Source organism: Hyperoodon ampullatus (genome assembly GCF_949752795.1).
Source record: "Hyperoodon ampullatus genome assembly, chromosome: 2".
Lineage (NCBI taxonomy): Eukaryota > Metazoa > Chordata > Mammalia > Artiodactyla > Ziphiidae > Hyperoodon > Hyperoodon ampullatus.
The window spans coordinates 123,760,565-123,780,948 of NC_136915.1; the positions used below are offsets into that span (position 1 = coordinate 123,760,565).

At 37.3% G+C, this 20,384-nt stretch overlaps 1 protein-coding gene across 1 annotated transcript; it reads left to right on the plus strand.

The window, feature by feature from the left end:
* Nucleotides 1–136: 136 nt before the first annotated feature.
* On the plus strand, nt 137–15,704 carry TFB2M (transcription factor B2, mitochondrial; the record flags this gene model as incomplete). Its single annotated transcript, XM_079728457.1, has 8 exons — nt 137–446; nt 1,140–1,228; nt 4,488–4,641; nt 4,974–5,122; nt 7,447–7,536; nt 10,265–10,327; nt 13,470–13,621; nt 15,293–15,704. The coding sequence occupies 8 exons, from the start codon at nt 137–139 to the stop codon at nt 15,468–15,470; spliced, it is 1,185 nt and encodes a 394-aa protein (XP_079584583.1). The 3' UTR covers nt 15,471–15,704.
* Nucleotides 15,705–20,384: the final 4,680 nt, after the last annotated feature.

The following is a 20,384-nucleotide window of genomic DNA, read 5'->3' on the forward strand; positions in this document are numbered from 1 at the left end:
GTCGTTCGCACGCAAGGTTTGGAGTGTTTACTTCCGCCGGCCTAGACCCGGGGCAGGGAGATGTAGCACGTGGGCTTCCCTGTATGGAGTTCGTCGACGATGTGACGACCACTGGGACAAGCCTTAGAGGGTGAGAATGTGGGTCCCAGGGGTGGGACTTCCCTCGCGGCTGACGCTGTCAGCCTTGACCCGCACTGGGCGCTTTTGCATTTTGAAGTCGGGAGCGGTGAGGCTGATGGACGTCCCGGCGGGGAACCGCCGTGGCTTGTCTGACTACTGCCCGCACCTGATGCCCAGTGTGGGATTCGGAAAATCGTCCTCGCGTGTTCACAGATGCCGCTCAGAGACCAAGCGGTACATAACCAGCCCGAGAGTGGCTGAGACCTTGGTGCGGATCCTACGGGGAAAACGAAAATCTTGCCAGCTATTCCTGGAGTGCAATCCAGGTGAGACCCTCGTGGACTTCATTTTCTTGAATGTTCACTTCTGCAGACCGTGTAAAACATGGCCTCTTCCTTTAAGCACCTTATATGGCCTGTGTTAATCATCACTCCACAAGGTATTTCTGTAGCAGTTTGCACTTTACAAAATATTTTGATAAAACATGCTCTTAGATTTCACCATCTTCCCAAAAGAACTTTTATCCTAACCTTTCGTGCATCTTCTATAGACAGCAGCAGGATGCCGGGAACACAAGATTTATAGACTTCTTGAAAAGTAATTTTTTTAAGCACCATTTCCTATCATGGGGAGTCAGATCTGTTTAGGTTTGGCAATATCTTTGATGATAAAGTATCCAGAGAGTCTATGAGTAAGTGGTAAGCTAGAGGCAACTTTTTTGTTTGTTTGTTTGTTTTTTCTTGAGAGGTAGTGAAACATTGTAAAGAGCGCAGGTTTTGCAGTCTTTGACGGAATGGATTCAAAGCCAGGCAGCACCACGTTCCAGTTGTGTTGGTGGAGTCAAGACTGTATCTAATCCGCAGTTTCCTTATATGTAAATCAGGAGTGTAATATCCACTTTGGGAATGTTGTGAGAATTAAAATTATATCATACAGGTAAAACATCTAATTTCTTTAATATTGAAAAAGATTATGTTGTTTCTTTTGCAAATAAACTTTTCGTTCTGTTAATACACTAGGTCCTGGAATCCTGACGCGAGCATTGCTTGAAAGTGGTGCCAAAGTGATTGCCCTTGAAAGTGACAAGACTTTTATTCCACAATTGAAGGTATATTTTTGTTTCTAAAAATAATTTATTTTCAATCAGCTACCTTTGAGTGGTTTAGGGAAGTAAAATTAAGCACACAGTTTATTTTTAAACAATCACTTTTAGGGGCTGTGCCGTATCTTGTTAGCCCAGTGACTAGAACACAGTAAGTATCAGTGATTGTTGAATGACTGAAAGATGGATTCAGAGACTTTTTTTCTGGTTCTAGCTCTGCTGCAAATGGGTGACTGAACAAAATGTATAACTGGTATCTCTAGGCTTGTTTCCTCATACTAACAGGCTATGCTGTGCCTCTTCTTTCTTAGAAGGGGATAAGTGAGCTTAGAATCTAATTGGAATGCTAAGATTAGGTTAATGGGACTGTGTTAACTCTGGACTTAGAGTTTCAGAGGCAAGAAAAGTTTGGTGTATTCAGAATAAATTGCATGGAGTAAAGGCATTATCCAAATGGATTTTTTAGTGAGTTTGGCTTCATGTATAGCTGACAAGTTCACATAACAGTAAAGTGGAAACTCCTTGCATCATTGCCAGCCTCTTTTTTGTTCTCTTTCTCTCCTTCCCTCCTTTATAAATCTTTTGATTCAATTCAGGAAACTTATATTTCTCTGTGCCAACTTCCTGAAACCATGTAAAATAGTGTTATCTGAAAGTGCAAGATGACAACAAAAAATGATGAAAATGTATACAAAATCCTGCTTTTTAAAATATAACTGTCACATTAGATGGTTGTTTTTCTGCAACTGAAAAAATTCAAGGTTTTTGAATTCAGATTATTTAATTGATGTTAAATCTGCTGGAATTCCAAAAACATGAAGAGAAAAAGAACCCATAAAATTATTCAAAGATTCGAGATCATGAAATGTGATTTAGTAAACATAGCCATCTGTAATTTCAACCCTGAAATTAAAAACAAGATAGCTCTTATCTTGGTCTTTAAAGGGGGGGTACTTTTGAAGATTAATCTACATGTTCACAAAATAATTAAGGTGGTATTAAAATGTCCTTTTGTTTACAGTTTGTTATCCTGTAACACAATGGTTGCTTTTCTATAAGATCAAGATAACAGTAGTCTCAATTTAAAAACAGTTGAATCAATGAAATAGAGTGACTAGGGACTAGAGAATTCCTCACAGTATTTCTTACAGGAATATCAGTCATAAAATGTTTCTGAAGCTGTTAATGTAAGCACAAAATTTAAGCGTCTAACTCCCTATTCCCCCCTCCCCGCCAACACTAACTTGAGCTCAGCCATTAGTACACGTTCTTTCACTCATTGTAAAGTGAAAAGCCATTCAAAGTTTTGTGTGAATTCATGTATATTTGCAAGAATAAAAGAGAAGTATTCATTTATATAGAACCTTTGCAACCCAGAATCAGGGCCTTGAAGTGGTGCTCTCAGCAGACCACCCAAAGGCTCACAATTTTGCTCCTAAGAACTAAAATTATTTTCAAGGATAATGCTTGACTCTGGATTTTTATCTAAATTTAAAATCTCATGGACTTCCTTGGTGGTGCAGTGGATAAGAATCCACCTGCCAGTGCAGGGGACACGAATCCACCTGCCAGTGCAGGGGACACACATTCGATCCCTAGTCCAGGAAGATCCCTACGCCGTGGAGCAACTAAGCCCATGCGCCACAATGGATGAGCCTGCACTCTAGAGCCTGCGAGCCACAACTACTGAGCCCACGTGCCTAGAGCCCATGCTCTGCAACAAGAGAAGCCACCGCAATGAGAAGCCTGCACACCACAACGAAGAGTAGCCCCTGCTCGCTGCAACTAGGGAAAGCCCGCGCGTAGCAATGAAGACCCAACACAGCCAAAAATTAATTAATTAATTAATTAGTTAATTATTTTAAAAAAATCCCTCTCTCCCCTACTCCATTTCCCTGATAAAATTCCTGGGACTTCACATTAACAGTGTTTCGAGCAGGAACAGTTTGTTTTCCTATCTGGATGTGCTAGAGATACACATGTTGCCAATTGTGTTCTGTAATAATGAATCATCACAATATTGTAATCAACTATACTTCAATTTTTAAAAAAATAAAATATCTTTAAAAAAACAAAATAATAATAAATCGTGATATATCTCATTTGAATTGTGAAGACTGTTGCTGCAGAAATATCTGTATGTGTTCAGATGAAGAGACATCAGCTTTTGTGGTAAACTGTGTCTGATTTCAGCACATTTATGTCTTCACCCTGGACTTCAGTATTCAGGTCTATAACTTCCTACTTGCATCTCCACTTTAGTAACCTAATAGGCATCTCAAAATTAGCATAACCAAAAATATATGGTTTCTACCTCCAGTCTGTTCCTTTCACTAGTTTTTTTCAAGGGTCCCCTTGAAAGTAATCATTAAAATTTACTAAATTTAGGAATAGAACCATATTTATAGGTTGAATTCAAACGGTTAAGAAAACTTAGGTTTTTTAACTCATAACTTTAAATTGCAAATTCACTGAAACCTTGATAAATACCAGTAGAATTTTCTGTGCATGAAAACCTCAGTGTGCACATCAAAACATTGCTCTCTTCTATTTGATTTTTTTGTAACTTCAAATTAAGTTTGTAGGGTCTATAGCTAACACTTCCTCTCACTAGTAAGTTCTCCAGCACTACTGCCAGGTGAGCACATCAGGGCAGTAAAAAGATTGAGGTATATTGGACATCTTCTAGTGTGCAGGGAGCTTTCGTTCTATAGTTGGCTCTGTCTTTAAGAAAAGTAAATGAACAATTAAGAGGAAAATGGAGAGTGACCTACACAGTGAGCTACAAGTTCATTTGGTGAAGGACTAACTAAACTAACTACAGAGTGAGCTAAGTTCATTTGGTGAAGGACTAACTAAACTGTTCTGGAAAAAAGGAATGCTCTCTTGAATCTATCTGCCTTTCACTTTAATATTTTTTTTGTTATTTTCTGTTAAAACATCTTCCCATGACTAGCAGATGAATCACAGCTCTGAATAACAGAAGCCATTTAGATAAAGTAAAGAAAGTAAAAGAATATGTAATAATTTGTTGAAGGTTTCTATTTTGGGGGCTTTTTCTTGGTAATATTGTATTCACTTTTCAGACATTAATTGATTTCTATTAACTGTGACATTTTAGGGTATGTTAGTAATGTTTTCTTTGCCTCTTTATTGAGATAGCAATATTTTTTATAAGAACTACTTTTTGAAGTAGATCTTGGAATTGTTACAAGGTCTGCCTAACACTGAAATTTCTAAACATGTTCTCTCTGTCTCTCTTTAGTCCTTAGGAAAAAAGGTGAATGGAAGACTAGAAGTGGTCTACTGTGACTTCTTTAAACTGGATCCTAGAAGTCGTGGAATACTAACACCTCCCGTTATGACTTCAGATATGCTTTTTCAGTATTTGGGAATAGAAGCACAGCCTTGGTCAAAAGGTGATTTTTGTCATTCAGTAAAGCAAGTACCTTACAATTTGTCAGCTTTCTCTAGCAGTACACCAGGTTTGTTGAGATTTGTGTAAATGTTTATATTACACAGTTTATGGGTGGTTGCTCTTAAGTTGAATATGGCTTTTCCCTCACCTAGATACAATCAGCAGTTTTGTGGAAGCCAAGTTCCAGATCAAGGAAAGATGCTAAGGCTTAGTTTTGATCGAAATAACCTTAAAGTAATATAGTTTGTTAACCTAATTTGACTCAGTAAAATATGGTCGTAGGAAAAAAGTGTTAAGAATTTATTTAAATATTTTTGCTTGTATTCTTAACAGGTACCCCTTTAAAAGCAATTGGGATCTTACCACCTAAAAATGAGAGAAGTGCACTTTGGAAACTTTTACATGACCTATATTCCTGTACTTCTGTATATAAATATGGACGAGTAGAACTAAATTTGTTTATTACTGAAAAGGAATGCCGGGTAGGTTATTAACAAGTACCTAATTTTTTGTTTTAAATGTTCTGCGATTTTTCTCAAAGTAGTCTTAATCTGTGATTTTAATTTGGGCTCATGACATTTGAGAGTACTAAGGTTGTTTTTAAATTTCTATAGAACATTCTTTAGGTATTATTTTTTAAAAGGTTTTTTGTGTGATAAAATGTATATAACATAAATTTTATCATTTTAACTATTTTAAGTGTACAGTTCAGTGGCATTAAGTACATTCACATTGTGGTACAACTATTATTACCATCCATCTCTTCTCAGAACTTTTTCATCATTCCATACTGAAACTCTGTACCCATTAAACATTAATTCCCCATCTCCCCCCCTGCCCTGTGCCCCTGGTAACCACTGTTTTATTTTCTGTTTCTATGAATTTGACTATTTTATGTACCTCATGTAAATGGAATCATACAGTATTCCACTTTGTGTCTGGCTTATTTCACTTAGCATACTGTCTTTAGGGTTCATCCAAGTTGTAGCATGTGTCAGAATGTCATTCCTTGTTAAGGCTGAATAATATTCCATTATATAATTAGACACCACCCCACCACCTTTTGTTTATCCATTTCCGGCAGTGGATATAATTGACATGTTGCACTGTATAAGTTTAAGTTATATAGTACAATGTTTTGACTTACATACATCATGAAATGATTGCCATAATAAGTGTGGTGAACATCCATCATCTCATAGATACAAAATTAAAAAATATTTCTCCTTGTGATGAGAACTCTTAGGATTTACTCTCTAACGACTTTCATATGTAACATACCACAGTGTTAATTATGTAGTTGTACACTACATAACTGGACGTTTGTACCTTTTGACCACATTCATTCTATTCCCTCTCCCCTCCACCCCTGCCTCTGGTAACCACAAATGTGATTTTTTTCTATGAGTTTGTTTTTTGAAATATAATTGACCTAAACATTGTGTTAGTTCCTGCTATACAACATGGTGATTTGATATGTCTATATATTACAAAATGATGGCAGATGTCTATATATTACCATCTATCATCATACAAAGATATTATATTATTATTGACTATATTTCCCACACTGTACATTTCATCCCCCTGATTCATTTATTTTGTAACTGGAAGAGTGTGCCTCATAATCTCTGTCATCTGTTTCACTTATTCCCCCACCCCCTCATCTCTAGCAGCCTTCTGTCGTCTCTATCTGTGACTCTGTTTCTGTTTTTATGTTTGTTCATTTGTTTTATTTTTTAGATTCCACATATAAGTGAAATCATATAGTATTTATCTTCCTTTGTCTGACTTATTTCACATAGCATAATACTCTCTAGATCTATCCATGTTGCAAAAATGGCAAGATTTCATTCATTTTTATGGCTGAGTTATATGTGTGTGTATATATGTATATGTAAAACATATACATCTTCTTTATCCATTCATCTACCAGTGGACACTGAGGTTATATACCTTTCTCGGCTGTTGTGAATAATGCTGTAGTGAACATAGGGTTTTAGACTTTTTATTCTTTGAAATCAAAGGGCTTCCTGAAGTCCTTAAGAGTTATGTTTCTTTGCTGCCCAGAATGCTTCATGTTATTAATCTTATAATCCAGGATAACTGGAAATGCTTATTTGTATATAAGAGAACTATGGCTTGAGATGGGGGGGCAGTGGGAGATGAAAGCAAGAGATGAAAGGATGATTTGCTTACCTACTAAGATCCAAATAGTAAGTAAATAGTGACTGTCCCTGGAAGAGAGTAGGGGACTCAGAACCTTGAGGCTGTGTGCATACATGAAGGAATGAAAGGAAGAGAAATAGGAAATGCTTCGTCAGGTTTCATCTTGCTACTAGTAGAATCTTCTAATGTTTCTTTTACCATGGACCTTTTCACATTTGGTTTTCTCTCTCTGTAGTGCCCTTTCATTCAGTGAGGTACCTCTGATCCTCAAGTGTCAGCCTAAGTAATTCTTGACTCAAAATTTAATAGCCCAGCTAATGCACGTTTCTATCACACCCTTCACCACAGTAATGATACACTTCGGTGTCATTTTTTGTTTAATGAGAATTTGCCCTGATAGGTGATATGGTTAAAGGAAATCAGTCTCAAATACATTATATTTGAAGTGTACGTGATGATATATTTCAATATGAAAGTTTAAGAAGACTTTCTCTTCTTTGAAATGGTTAAGATTCTGCATTTAATTCTAATTTTCTTTCATTTCTAGATATCATTAAGGTATTAAGATCTGACATATGATTTTGACTGATTAGCTATAGCTATGTATAACATGTAACTTCTATTTTCCTTTTACTAGAAAATAATGGCAAATCCCCAAAATCCAGGCTTGTATCAAGCATTAAGTGTGCTCTGTCAAATAGCTTGTGGGATTAAGCTCCTGCATACAGTGAGTAAAATCCTTCTAAATTTCAACAAAGAACTTCATGGTTTTTCAAAGAGGCTGTATTTCTGTGACCAGATTAATTTTATTATTTTTCCCAAGTGTTTAAGATAATAGAGCACTGTACTGATGTTTTTCTGTCACAAATATTTATATACTTCTCTCATTATAAAACTAATATATTCTCATTATAAAAATGTGAGACATGTTAAAGAAAGAAAAGAATTTAAAAAATCATCACTACAGTTCCACCACCCAGAGGTCACTATTGATATTTGTGGCATAATTTTAGTCTTATTTTTCCTGTTTTTTTTTTCTTTTTTGTGTAGAGGAGATTATATTATTTTTTCATTTAATAGCTAATAGTTAATTATAAGATTTTTTTTCCCTTCTATCTAAACATTTTTCTTAAATTTTAATGACTATTTAATACCTCATTATAGAGCATTCCCCTTTTTAGTTTATTTCCTTAGGCAAGATCAGAGTTGTCTAATAGGAAGACAATACAAGCCACATATGTAGTTCTACATTTTTTTTAGTAGCCAGGTTATGAAAAGTAAAAAAGAAACAGGTGAAATTAATTTTAATGTTATGTTTTATTGAATATTCTCAATTCAAAACGTTATTTCAGTGTGTAATATTTTTAAATTAGTTATTACATAATTTACATTCTTTTTTGTGTACTAAAAATCCATTGTATATTTTACACTTAAAACCAATTCAGACTGGACACATTTCACATGTTCAGTAGCCATACGTGACTGGTGTCTACCATTTTGTGTGTGTGTGTGTGGCTGCCATTTTTAATAGAGGCCTAAAAGCATAAGAAAAAAATAAATACCATTTCTTTCATACCATAATTTACCCATTCTCTTTTTTTTATTTTAGTAGACTAGAGTATATATATAATTGTTTTTATAAGGAATATGTTTGTTTGTTTTTTGCTGTGCGCGGGCCTCTCACTGTTGTGGCCTCTCCCGCTGCGGAGCACAGGCTCCGGACACGCAGGCTCAGCGGCCATGGCTTACGGGCCCAGCCGCTCCGCGGCATGTGGGATCTTCCCAGACTGGGGCACGAACCCGTGTCCCCTGCATCGGCAGGCGGACTCTCAACCACTGCGCCACCAGGGAAGCCCTATGTTTGTATATTTTATGAGCCCTTGTTCTTCCAAGGATGTATTGGTTTAATTTTAAAAGAGTGTTTCTCTATGTAGTCTCTTTATTGCTTTTGTCCAGGAACACATTAAGACCTTCAGTGCATACTTAGTTGTTAGAACGTTATCTCATTTGATTTTAGCTTTTGTTCCGATTCTGGGTTTTTTCCTCCAGAACGTATCAGGTTCTTAGGTTGGCTCTCTCTGTTCCTTGTCTTTCATATCTGTCTTACTCTCATCCTTTTTCTGTATTCCCAGAAATCTTTTTCACATTTAGCCTTCATGGCACTGACCCTGCTTTCTGCCTATACTACATATTGTAATCTTGGTACTGTAGTTCTTGGTTGCCCTAAAATCCTTTCTTTCTTTTTTTTTTTTTTTTTTTTTTTTTTTGTGGTACGCGGGCCTCTCACTGTTGTGGCCGCTCCCATTGCGGAGCACAGGCTTCTTTCTTCCTGGCTTTTGGCTAGTTTCTTCATAGAAGGCCCTCTGAGGACTTCAGCTTTCAGGATAGTTTTCTTTTTCTGCAGTATTTGTTTTCAAAAGCCTTATGTTGAGTTTTGCCATTTATTAACCTCCAGAAAGGAGAGGTCTTTCTGGACCCAGCATTTTTAACATTTGTCCATTACATATCTACTACTGGATGGTCCGTTGTTGAATTCAATTCGCAAGGTCTTACAGGTCTTCCTCTCCTGTGGGTTTGGTAGATGGGAGTGAGGTCTTCTCTGTGCCCACTGCAGTGCCCTAAACTGCTGTGGATAGACCAAGTGTGGGGGGAAGCTGCAGTGCCCGCTGTTGCTGCTGCTTTGCCTTCCTCCACCTAGTGACATTCCTGGAACTGCTGGGAGTTTCACAGATGAGCAACAATTGCATTTTTCACTCTACGTCAGTTGCCACTGCAATTAGTACAAATTATCTTTTCTGACCTTACATCCAATATTATAAGTTTTAGTCTTTTCAGTCTGTGTCAAATGCTGTTATTTTGGAATTTAATGTGTGTATATGTATTTATATATATATATACACACACACAATAATTTTTCAGTTGGGTCATCTTTTAAAATTGCTTCACGTACAAAATTGTATGTACAAAAGTTAGATACAAGGAAGTAATGATCCTTTTAAAAATTGACACAAGTTTCTTTGTCTATCTCCCTACATGTCCCAGCATATTCATATCAGTGGTTTTTCCACTAAGGTAGGGCAAAAACATCCCCATAATTGATCTGATAGCCTCTAAACTGATTGTGACTGTAATATGCTGGCTACTAAAAATAACTTTAGAATGTATTTGCATAATTATATTAAGGGCAACTCTCTTTTATCTAAGCAAGTAATAGAGTTAGCAGTATTTGGCTAGACCTTTGACTCCCCTTTTCTTTATCTAAAAAAAATGAGAGAGAAGAGAAATGTATATGATTTAACTGTCACACGTTTTTCTTACATTCAGTTAGACTGGAGACTTGGCTTTAATTTATTATGTTGTTTAGGCAAGACAGTTTTAAAGGTAGTAATAATGTGGGGCACTTTGCACAAAGAGAACTGAAAGAAATGTTTTCTTTTTGTTTATCTTCACTCAAGGAGTCTTGCTTATCATTTGGCACATATACGGCAAATGGGCAGCTGGCAAAGCAAAAGCATAGGGTAAGAATGAATGAATACCTTTCCCCTTTTTCCTCTAATGTAACAGTCTTTGTTTTCTTTTACATTATCTAGGATTCTGTATTTATTTAAATTTTTAATTTTAGAATATCTAGAAAATTTTTTAAACATACCTTATTGATTTTAATATATTCAAATTATTTTGGAAGGGAGTTAAATTTTTCAGCTGTTTATACAATGAATGCTAGCAGAGTAATAGGCTTAAACACAGATTCTGACTTCTTTTATATATATAAATTTATTTATTTATTTTTGGCTGCATTGGGTCTTCATTGCTGCATGCGGGCTTTCTCTAGTTGTGGTAAGCGGGGGCTACTCTTTGTTGCCGTGCGCGGGCTTCTCATTGTGGTGGCTTCTCTTGTTGCGGAGCACAGGCTCTAGGCACACAGGCTTCAGCAGTTGTGGTGCACGGGGTTAGTTGCGGCATGTGGGATCTTCCTGGACCAGGGCTCGAACCCATGTCCCCTGTATTGGCAGGTGTATTCTTAACCACTGCACCACCAGGGAAGCCCCTGACTTCTATTTTTAACTTTTGAAATGAAGATACCTCTCAAATTTGGAAAAGACATGAATATTAAAATGATTATTCATCTAATTTGATAAACTGAAAATAAGATTTTATACCTTATTAATAAATCAGATATGTAATATTACTACTTGTAATGGTTTATTTCACTAACAGGTACATCTTGTTTCTTACCCTAGGGGTTGGGCTTTAATTTTTGTTTATTTTTTCCCTTCATAAAGAACCAAAGTGATTATGTTATAGAGTGATCCTCCATTTAGATTATATAGGGCTACTTATAGTGAAGTTGTAATAAAGTAGCTGAAGTTTTAAAAACAATTTTCGGACTCAATTCAGAAGTTCCACTTCAGGATTAAATACTAATGATTCTCTAATCTCAGCATATTAGTTCAGTCTGACTTTCCCATTGCTTACTACTTTGGTTTTTTTTCCTCACTCTGGCCGCTAAAGGAAAAAAGGAAAATTATCAATTTAGAAATATTCTGATTTTAGAATAATCAGTGATCATTGTGATTTTAGTTGTGTTTTACTATCCATAAACGTAATTTATGTAGCCTCACAAAACAGAATAGGGGTAATACATTTTGGCTTGATACCAGTAGGAATTTATCCAAATGACCCTGAAATTAATAACCCTGCATATAGGACACTTTCCCATTTTCTCAATGACAGTGTCAAAAGGTAAAACGTTTTTTTGGCCAACATAAATGCATTAACTTTTAGGGATGAAAATGAAATAACCAAATGTTACATTTTATGAGAAAATTTTATTCAGATATTTCACGTCTGATGTCGGTGTGTTCATAATTGTTACAAAAGCGCTTTTAGATATTTAACAGTTTTTTAAAGCACATGATGTTCATTTCCATCCAAGTGGTTTGAGGCTTATACTTTTTTGAAGCCATGTTTTTGGGCTGTCACTGGAACTTTTCTCCTAAGCTACATATAACCATTTATTGAACATCAGGAAAGTTGTTTTTTCCCTACTTATCAAGTAAACCTGTATCTGTAACTCCAAATCTATTTACAAGATGCTGTTTGAAGTCACCTTCAAGGGACTTCCCTGGTGGCACAGTGGATAAGAATCTGCCTGCCAGTTCAGGGGACAGGGGTTCGAGCCCTGGTTCAGGAAGATCCCACATGCTACAGAGCAACTAAGCCTGTGTGCCACAACTACTGAGCCTGTGCTCTAGAGCCCGTGAGCCAGAACTACTATAAATAAATATATTTTTTAAAATAAATAAAAAATAGTCACCTTCAAAAGACTTGTTAACAACAACATATAATGCTATCAATTGTGAGGTTATTCCCCTCCCTAATTGATAATTGCTAAATATGTTAAAATTTTATTGCCTTCCTTTTTTACTAATTTCTTCAGCTACAGGAATTCAAAACTAGAAACCAGAATTGATTGAAATTTTTTTTGGCCAACATGTCTTCCACAAACAGTATTTATGTTTAAATATGTATATACATAGGTATTTATTATAAAGTAAGTAAGGGGTTACTAGCTAATATGTGAGATTTCCTAAGAACTCAAACATAAGGCTCCCTCTGTTCTGAGGAATAATTTTAGAGGAAAAAACATCTTAATGTTACATCAAGTCACATACAGTTTTTATTTTAATCTGTATAATGCTATATACTAAAGCAGGTTGGCAAACTTTTTGTGTAAAGGGCCAGAGAGTAAATATTTTATGCTTTGCAGGTCCCATATTCTTTGTGGGTTTGTTGTTGTTTGTTTTTTTAAGAATCCTTTATAAATGTAAAAACTGTTCTGAGCTCCGTATTGTACAGAAACAGGCAGGCCATGTATCATAGTTTGCTAACCCTATATTTTTTAAAATCCAATTAAAAATTATAAGGCAATAATTTTTTTTTTTTTTTTTGCGGTATGCGGGCCTCTCACTGCTGTGGCCTGTCCCGTTGCGGAGCACAGGCTCCGGACGTGCAGGCTCAGCAGCCATGGCTCACGGGCCCAGCCGCTCCACGGCATGTGGGATCTTCCCGGACCGGGGCACGAACCCACGTCCCCTGCATCGGCAGGCGGACTCTCAACCACTGTGTCACCAGGGAAGCCCGGCAATAATTTTTTTTATGCTCAGGATTTGATGTTATGCCTCAAATACAGAAGAGACTCAGCATATGCTAGTGTCATGTTTAGGATTTCATTTTTCCCTGCTACAGGTTAATAAGCTGTTACTGTTTCATGGGTGCTGGGCAAAGACACAGACTCCTGTGTCCTGTGGAATAATGTGATATTGCACAGTTGGGTGGTGTGCATGCAGTGGGTTTGCACTGCAGCTGAGGAACATAGAGCTGGAGGAATCCACCTCTCTTTAGCAAACATTAATGTCAGTCTATAGAGAGACATTATCTCATCCCCCAAGGTGACTCACTGCAAACAACCCTGAGGAATGGCCCAGGTTAAGAGCAGTTGGGGCCTTGCATTCTTGTCACATCCAAAAAGAACCTATAGGGACACGCAGGGTGTATTGTGATTGCCTCTTCCAAAAGGTAGCTTGAATGCGTAAGTGAACAGTGTCTTGCACTGGCAATATTTTATGACTAACACATTTTATTTTCCTTTCTCTGCAGGAATCACTAGAACAAAACCTGTGTTTTATTCAACTGACTCCTCATAGAAATTTATTTACAGGAACCTTAACACCTTTTAACTATGATGTGTTTTTTCACATGTTAAGGCAGTGTTTTATGAAACGCAGTGCCAAGCTAATAGACCATTTACAGTAAGTAAGAAAAATAAAAGCAAATATAAAAGTAGCAACTTAATGTGCAAATTGTACTTTCATGTTAGAGCTTTTCTAAAAATATTTTTTATATCTTCATTAACAGTGAGGTACCATGTTTTCACTCATCTATTTGTCTCTACAGAATACTTCATTCTCGCCAGTACACACTTTGAGGAAAATATATTTTCCACATAATCTCCTGAGCTTAATTTTTTTTTTCCTTCTTTGAGAAAACAACCAGGGATGCCTACAATTGGTTTTATCTTTGTCAGGATTAATTTAACTACATGAAGAACTGGCTGCTTGCCCCGGCATTAGTGGAAGCATACCCACCATCCACCTCTTATCATTGCCTGTAGTTAGTGGTTCTGTTGCCTAGCCACAGTAGGCACAGATCATTATACCACCCTAGTCCTCCTGCTCTGGATCAAATTCTATGTTTCTACCTAAAGCCTTATAAAAATTATACTGTTACTGCCTGCTTTGTATCTATATAATTTTTACATAGGGCTGAGGTGTACAGTTCTGGAAGTTACACATTTTACCATGTACTCATCAGCCCATAGTCATTCAAAGTACTATCAGAGGATGGGCAAAATAAATAATCATTTTAATTAATTTGATCATCATTTAATGTATAACTCTGAATGAGCTGATGATTAAAGAATATTTATGTAAAAATAAATGTTAAAATTGGCAGTAGACCAGTAAAAATCATCTGTTTTTCATCTTGTCACCTTGTGATAGTGACTGTTTTGAATGAAAATATCAAGAGTGTAGGAAATTAAGGAATACATATGATAAACTGTGGTTTAAAGTGTTAAGAATTGCCTTGGAGAGCCTGTGGTTTGAAAGGATGTTTACAGCTGTGCCCAAGATTCCATTCACAGTCAAAAAGTATTGGAAATATTTTCCACCAAAATATTTTAGTACAGTTGTTTACTTGTTATTGTCAGAGGCTCACTGGTGGTTTCTTGCTAGGCTAATAGAATAAGGCAGTTTTCTGCTTTATAATTTATTCACAGTAATGGTTACATAAAAATGTGAAAATTATTTCCTCTTCTGAAAACAAACAGTAGTTCCTGCTGTTTGTAGTTATTAAACTTTTACATGGGGCTTCCCTGGTGGCGCAGTGGTTGAGAGTCCGCCTGCCAATGCAGGGGACACGGGTTCGTGCCCCGGTCCGGGAGGATTCCCACATGCCGCAGAGCGGCTGGGCCCGTGAGCCATGGCTGCTGGGCCTGCGCGACCGGAGCCTGTGCTCCGCAACGGGAGGGTCCACAACAGTGAGAGGCCCGCGTATTGCAAAAAAAAAAAAAAAACTTTTACATGAACCTAAATGGAGTTAAGAATATTTTTGCGAAGAGAATTAAAAGATGAAAGGTAGGCAGAAGAATTTTTAAGGGCAATGTTAAACTAGAATTTTGCCTAAGAATTGATTAGAACATGTTAAAGCCTAAATCAGCTCTTTTCATTACAGGCAAGCCATGAAACTTTAGGAAAAGACATAGTTAAAGCTATATATAATAGGCTATTAAACTGAATAAGATTAATTATATATAATAAGTTAGGCATTTTAAATTGGGCTTAGAAGCCGCCTCTATCAATATTAACTGACAGTTGTTATGATAAAGAATTAAGCACACTTACTTTGTATTTATTTTGCAGTTCATTGAGTCCAATTGATGCAATGCATATATTGAAGCAAATTAAAAAAAATAAAGATGTGAAAGTAATAGATATGTACCCTGAAGACTTTCAGCACCTTTTTGAAACCATAGAGTGTTCCAAAGATGATGACTATAAGTGGCTATATGATGACTTCATGGAAGATGTAATCATATAGAGAAGTGGACTGATAAGACATTAACTGGAGCCGTTTATTTATTTGGAAATTATGGCACAAATGAAAAAGAACTGAGTTTGAAAAGCCCACATCCTTTCAACAGAAGATAACTGTTCTTGTTTTGCACAGCTAGGCAGATCATTTCTTGTGCCGTTGATACCATTACTGTATTGGATAAAATAATGGCTGCTATTCTATTCAAACTGAATAAAAGGAAAACTTCAGTTAATTGTGGATTTGATCAAATTGGATTTGTTTTGTTTTAAATTCCTATCTACTATAAGCATACTGGTAGCTACAGGGTATTAGCAGATGAAATTTAGTTTTAGAAATTCTTTTGGCCAAATATCTTACGTTATACTTAAATATTCCATTTTCACTGTCGATTTTTATATCCTCCTGGGGGAGCAGAAGAGTTTGTATGTAATTAAACTCAGAAAGTAAACTGATTTAGTGGGTTTTTTTACTTTTCAGTTTGTTGAAATGTATTATCAAGTACTGTACAATGAAATTATTTAAATTTTAATATGGTTTAAATTTTTTTAGAAATTAAAATATTTTAAGTAATAAGATTTTGTGCCTATCTGTTCAAACATAAAATTGACCCTAACTTATTCACTTTAAATTCCATCAGTTATAGTCAATGTACTTTCAGTGAGTAATTCAGTCTGTGTTATTCAAAACTCTCATGCATTTTCGTTCCATCAAGAAAGTTCATCTGAAGTTAGACCTTTACATGAACCTAAATGGAATTAAGAATATTTATTTTCTTAGCTCTTTGGAGGAGCTACTAGATTTTACCTGAGACATCTAATCTCCTCTGTTAGATTTCTTTGCTGTTATAACACTTCATAATACCTAAGGCATATTATTAGTAAGTAACTCTTTGTAAGGCTTGTGTTTTTAATAACACTTAGCCAAACCAGTCCTTCCCAATGTCCCTACTATTGTCCTTGGTTCACAATTCAGTCCAGGTAGAAACTCTGAATCCTTGTTTGTTTGTTTGTTTGTTTTTTTTTGGCTGTGTTGGGTCTTCGTTGCTGCGTGCGGGCTTTCTCTAGTTGCGTCAAGTGGGGGCTGCTCTTTGTTCCGGCCTGCTGGCTTCTCATTGCGGTGGCTTCTCTTGTTGTGGAGCACGGGCTCCAGGCCCGTGGGCTTCAGTAGTTGTGGCTCGCGGGCTCTAGAGCGCAGGCTCAGTAGTTGCAGCGTGAAGGCTTAGTTGCCCCGCGGAACGTGGGATCTTGGTTCCCTGACCAGGGATCAAACCCACATCCCCTGCATTGGCAGGTGGATTCTTAACCACTGCACCACCAGGGAAGCCCTGAATCCTTTTTTCTCTTGTAATTCCTATCCTGCTATTACATAATCTGCCTAATCTTTATAATGTCATTCTGTCTTCTCAATCGTATGCCTTAGGCCTAAATTTCTCCTGGAACTTCTTAACTACCTCTCTCTCATCTTCCAATACATCTTGTTTATTACTGCTATATTAACTTTCTAAAACATTTATTTCACCATAGATTCTTCTGAGGCCTTGATTTCCTAATGGGTAATAGTGGCATATATTAGGGTTTTTGTCAGGAGTAAATCATTTACAAAAAAGGGCTTAGTGTAGAAGCTGACAGTGGTAGTTATAAGTATTGGTGTAATGCATTATCTTCCCCCACTCCCTCATATATAGGTAGCCAGAGACCTCTGCTCTTCATTCTGCATTCAAAAAACTAGAGTTTAAAAAAAAGAAATTTACAGTTGTGTATTCACTGAAAGATATGAGTAATTAATGAAGCTTAATATGTGGGGGTAGTTGCTCATGGTAGCAGTCAGGTGCCCCAAGAATTTCGAATTAAAGGTAGCCTTGTTACACAGTAAAAACCCAGAGGCGTCAATAGGAACTGAAGCCTCTGGAAAGGCCAATTAAGTTAATTAAAACTTTACAGCCAATATCATTAGCAATCAGTAGGTCAGGCCACTTTCAGATAGGGGGTGGAGGCAGAACCCTGATGGTGAGTGTATGATTTGTAATAACCTTAGCTGTGTAGGGCAAGAAAAAAGAGAATTCAGAGTTGGGAGATGGGTTCCTATATTTCTTAGTTTATTTTTTTTAAGATGAGACATTTAAACATGTTACTAGGTTACAAGAATGAAGTCAGCTGAGAAAGACATAGCTCAGAAGGATATAGCTCAGAAGGATTAACTGACGTTCTTAAGAAAAGGAATGGGATCAAAATACGAGAGAAGCACATTTTGCTCTTAGCCTAGATAAAGGGTCGAGTATGGGGACTTCCCTGGTGGTCCAGTGCTTAAGAATCCGCTCCCAATGCAGGGGATGTGGGTTTGATCCCTGGTCGGGGAACCAGGATCCCACATGCCGCGGGGCAACTAAGCCTGTAGGCTGCAACTACTCAGCCTGTGTTGGGTCTTCACTGCTGCACGGGCTTTCTCCAGTTGGGGCAGGTGGAGGCCACCCCTCTGTTGTGTGCAGGCTTCTCATTGCAGTGATCTTCCTGCACCAGGGATCGAACCCGTGTCCCCTGCACTGGCAGGCGGATTCTCAATCACTATGCCACCAGGGAAGTCCTCAACTCGTTTTAAAAAAACATTTATTTGGCTGCGTTGGTTCTTAGTTGCGGCACGCAGGATCTTTGTTGCAGCACATGAGATCTTTGTTGCAGCGTGTGGGGATCTTTTGTTGTGGCTCACAGGTTCTCTAGTTGCGGCACACTGGCTCCAGAGTGTGCAGGTAAGATCATGTTTCAAAGATTGCTAGGAGAGCTAAGAACTTGAGTTATTACAACAGGAAACCCTTTCAGTGGTATTTAGGAAGTTTCTGTATGTCCGTTTTTGGAATATTGGTAGGTAAGAAATATTGATAAGAAAATAGATGTTTTGGGGCTTCCCTGGTGGCGCAGTGGTTGGGAGTCCGCCTGTCAATGCAGGGGACACGGGTTCAAGCCCTGGTCCAGGAGGATCCCATGTGCCATGGAGCAGCTGGGCCCACACGCCACAACTACTGAGCCTGCGCTCTGCTTTAGAGCCCACACACGCCAACTACTGAAGCCCATGTGCCACAACTACTAAGGCCTGCGTGCCTGGGGCCCGTGCTCCACAACAAGAGGGGCCACCGCAATGAGAAGCCTGCACACCACAACGGAAGGGTGGCCCCCGCCCACCGCAACTGGAGAAAGCCCGTGCAGCAGCAAAGACCCAATGCAGCCAAAAATAAATAAATAAAATGAATAAATTTATAAAGAATAAAAAAAGAAAATAGATGTTTTTCTCTAGAATATATAAGAACGCAGTCAGCATAAATTCAGAAAGTGATTGGGACCAAAATATGCATGCTCTACATTAGTAGGGTAAAAAAAAAAAAGTTCTTTGTGGAGTATTACCATTTGTTCTTGTATCACTAAACTGTAGAATAGCATTTAGCAGGTTACTTACCTGGGTCTTGATTTTGCACATGCAAAACAGAAGGATTTAACTATGTGGCCTTCTTCTCTGTGATATTCTATGTAATTATCTGACAATGTGTTGTCCAAAGTGTATCCTATAGGGAAGAAAATTTCTCCTTTGCCCACCACATAAGGAAAATCTTCTAGAGAATGAAGTCAACATAGAGAAAGCATGGAAATAGGGAGACAACATTCTGATAACATTTGAACCCCTGACTCCAGCCATACCCGAAGCCATACACGTGTCCAAAGCCAAACAAATGCCTGAAGCCAATCAATTTCCTTTTTTGTTTAAAATAGTTTGGGATGGAATTCTATCACTTTTAATCCAGAGTACTAATATAAATACTATCTTAATAACACTCATCAATAACATCCCATTTCTACATTAATACAGGGACTCTTCTGAGTTTAACTACTAAAAATTAGCGTGCTCCTAAAGTAATGACTGTGGCTGGTGACCTCCAAGCCACAAGTGTGGACCTTCGGATTTGTATAAAAGGAAGGGTTTCTTTAATTCCATGACCTGTGAGTATATTATTTGCACCATTCTAAGGCTTGAAAGAATTCTAGTTACCTGATGAGATATGTAATAGACTTTAAGAATAATCCAGTAATTCTTGATTAATGTTCATTTGGTTTATTATTAAAACTGCTGAGTAATTCTGTATTAAACATTTATAAGGGACTTCCCTGGTGGTCCAGTTGTTAAGACTCTGCGCTTCCACCGCAGTGGGCGCATGTACGATCCTGATCCCTGGTCGGGGAACTAAGATCCCACATGCCTTGCTGCACAGCCAAAAGAAAAAAAAAATTTATAACTACTACTTAATTTACCTCTTGCTAATAAAGTAGTGTGTTAAACTTTCAGTTTGGGTTTATGGGAAATAAGGCACAACATTCTATGCTCTTCTTAGTTTTTATCTGCTCATTTAAAGTGAGGATATGAAAGTAATGGAACAATATATTTTTAAATTTCAACTTAGATTCCTGGTGAAAGCTAATTGTAAAGCATATTAGTAAGGATTTTTATTGGAAACATCAAATCTCCAAAGAAGATTTCTGCAAAACTTTGAGAAAAAAGGTCAGCTCCAGGATTTCCTCATTATTTATGGTATAGAAATCTCTACTACATACCATGAAACTCTCATAACATTCTCCAGTTCTCTTTAAAATAAACTTTTTCTTTTACTGTTTTCATACAAAAGAAACTTCCACAAGAATTTGTTGAGTGCAGGATAGGAATGAGTGCCTAGGGATTCTGGACTTCTGTTTCTATAACATGTCTAAACCATAATGTGGTCCCTCCTAGGTAACTTTTTTTAAAAAATATATATCTACCAGCATTTTAAAAATTTTATTTATTTTTGAGGTTTTTTGGCTGCATTGGGTCTTTGTTGCTGTGCGCGGGCTTTCTCTAGTTGCGGTGAGCAGGGGCTACTCTTCACTGTGGTGCGCGGGC